The sequence below is a fragment of the Asparagus officinalis genome, chromosome 3 (genome assembly GCF_001876935.1).
Source record: "Asparagus officinalis chromosome 3, Aspof.V1, whole genome shotgun sequence".
In the NCBI taxonomy this organism is placed as follows: domain Eukaryota; kingdom Viridiplantae; phylum Streptophyta; class Magnoliopsida; order Asparagales; family Asparagaceae; genus Asparagus; species Asparagus officinalis.
Window position 1 is genome coordinate 19,129,721 of NC_033796.1, and position 2,577 is coordinate 19,132,297.

The window sequence follows — 2,577 nt, forward strand, 5'->3', positions numbered from 1 at the left end:
TTTCTAGCTTTTTTTCTTTACCCTCTCTTTCCTTAGATATTATATCTCAACAAGCTGTCCAATGTCGCCACCAATCTCCATCACAATAAGCCCAAACAAAGAGAGCCACGCTCTGGAGATAACCTCCGATCATTCTATGAACTTTTTGAAAGCATATTTCTAGCTTTTTTTCTTTACCCTCTCTTTCCTTAGATATTATATCTCAACAAGCTGTCCAATGTCGCCACCAATCTCCATCACAATAAGCCCAAACAAAGAGAGCCACGCTCTGGAGATAACCTCCGATCATTCTATGAACTTTTTGAAAGCATAATAATACCAATCCAAATAATTCATCAAATCTTTTTCTTTTCCTAGAATCAGGTACTCCGCGGTAATCATGACCTCCCACCACCCACTCCTCCGATCACGACGTCGAGCTCAAGCAGCAGCCGCCGACGACCAGGCCTCCACCGCCATCCAAGCGCAGGTGGCCAACACGAAGACAACCTCCTGCGGCCCCACGCATCCGTCCTAAATGTGGCAGCTTCGGGCCGCATGCGTCCGCCCCGACCTGCAGCGACAACCAGCTCCGCTACGTCGGCGGCGGGACAGCGCCGCATAGTCAGCGCGTCCACCGCAACTGCACCCTTCTCCAGCCTCCTCTCGCAAAGCTCGCCAAGGTTCACCTCCACAGCCGAACATTCAACCCGTCAAGTACCAAGCTCCCACAACGAAGACCATCGAACAGCGTTCCGCTGATATCCGTCAAAACCCGACGAGGAACGTCGACAACATGAATGGAATGGAGTACGACCGCCTGCTGGCCAACGGAAACTTCCGTTTAATTCTCGAATGCGAGACGTCCGCCTGTTCCTCTTCCCCTCTGACGGGCGGTGAGGCGTTCGGTTGCGATCCTCAGCGGACCGGCGGGTCGAAGAACAGACACGAGCACTGGTTCGTCGACATGCTCAATGGCCGCCCACTGGAACGAGGCAGGTCCGAGGCCTCTTCAATTATGTCGGAGGTCCCCGACTACTTGTTTGGTCTAGACAACAATTCAGATGAACCTATAAAACCGATGAAAACAAATGTATCAGTTTCGGACCCTGGCTCGCCGTCTCCGGCTGTGTCGTCGCCCCACTATTCGCCAGTTGAGAACAAACCGGAAGTCGTTGACAATCCGGTCGTGCCGCAACCTGCTTGGCAGTACGTCGAACAGGTTCCGGCGGTTTATTACGTGCCTGGTCCGGCTCAAGGCGGTAGCTTGCCAGTTAGACCCGTTCAGATGTCGATTCCGTACGTGCAACCTGTGCAGCCGGCGATGCATGGGCAAATTCCGGTCGGATACAGGCCAGTGTACATGCCAGGCGCATATGATTATCCGGTGGGGCCCTCTGGGGGGAGGCTGGAGACGTATGACGCGGCGTCTGGTGGTGGTGGTTTGACGAGGAACAATCCGGCGATGATGCCGGTGTACCGTCAGGCCGGAGAATGACCGGTGATAAGTGGTTCAGATATAAGAATTGCGAGGAATTCTCAGTGACGTTGAGAATTGACTTGAGGTTATGGGTAATGTATGGTCATTATCATCCTGTATCAAGATTTCTTTGTATTGGTTGAATGTAATGTGTGCTTATCATATTCTGAAGAATGTACATGGACATGGACCATGGAGGCTTGCTTGCAATATGCATGTTTATAATTGTGTGTGTTTATTAGATGGCCTACTTCTCGGAATCAGTATGATTTGTTGGATTGATGCGTTTGATGGTGTTCCCATAGTATTGTGTTTCTTGGATTGGAGATATTTAGTTGTTGTTTAATTTTGTGCTGTAAAAATGGGTCTGAACGGCTTTGCAACTGGCTAGATGTGACTTGTATGATCACAGTGATTTCCGAATCTGGTTCAAAGTCAACATCTCTTTTGTTATATTCTCTTTGATGCTTGTATATTGAACCCTGCGACAAGTGTGGGCATGCGTTAGGAGCGAGAGAGGTCAAATACCGTTAATATTAAGATGCAGTACTTTTAAGGCTAACTAGTATAGTGTAAGTGCGATTGCACATAAACACACTTATTTTATATTAATTTACTTATAAAATAGGAAGATAAGTAAGTCATTTAAAGGAAAAGAAAGATTTAAATTATCAGAAAAAAACTTTTGATGGTGTTGATAATAGTGTATTGTAGTGGGTTTTAGTCCCACATTGCTTGGGAGAACAAACCTCACACTCCTCTACTTGTATAAATATATGTGCACACTCAATATTCAATTCAAGGGAAATTTACCCAAGATTCTCTCTCTCTCTCTTACTTTAACATGGTATCAGAGCTAGGGCTATTTCCCTTTCAATAAAATTTTTAACGCTTTTGCGTTCTTTTGCCAAATCTTGGCCTTATTGCTTTGCAGCCGTTTAATGTTTTATTTTTTTTATTTTTATTTTTAATTATTTGGCGTTCATCTGCCAGATATTTTGGCCTTGTCGTTTTGCGGCCTCTTAACGCGTTTCGCGTTCTCGTTTAACCTTCGGGTTCTATTTTAAACCTTCGGGTTTCATTCTAACCTTCGGGTTCTATTTTAAACCTTCGGGTTT

The 2,577-nt window shown here is 46.1% G+C and overlaps 1 protein-coding gene across 1 annotated transcript; it reads left to right on the forward strand.

Moving 5' to 3' along the window:
* On the forward strand, positions 776-1,719 carry LOC109834721. The gene has a single exon (XM_020402744.1). It carries the CDS (start codon positions 776-778, stop codon positions 1,475-1,477), a length of 702 nt encoding a protein of 233 aa, XP_020258333.1. The 3' UTR covers positions 1,478-1,719.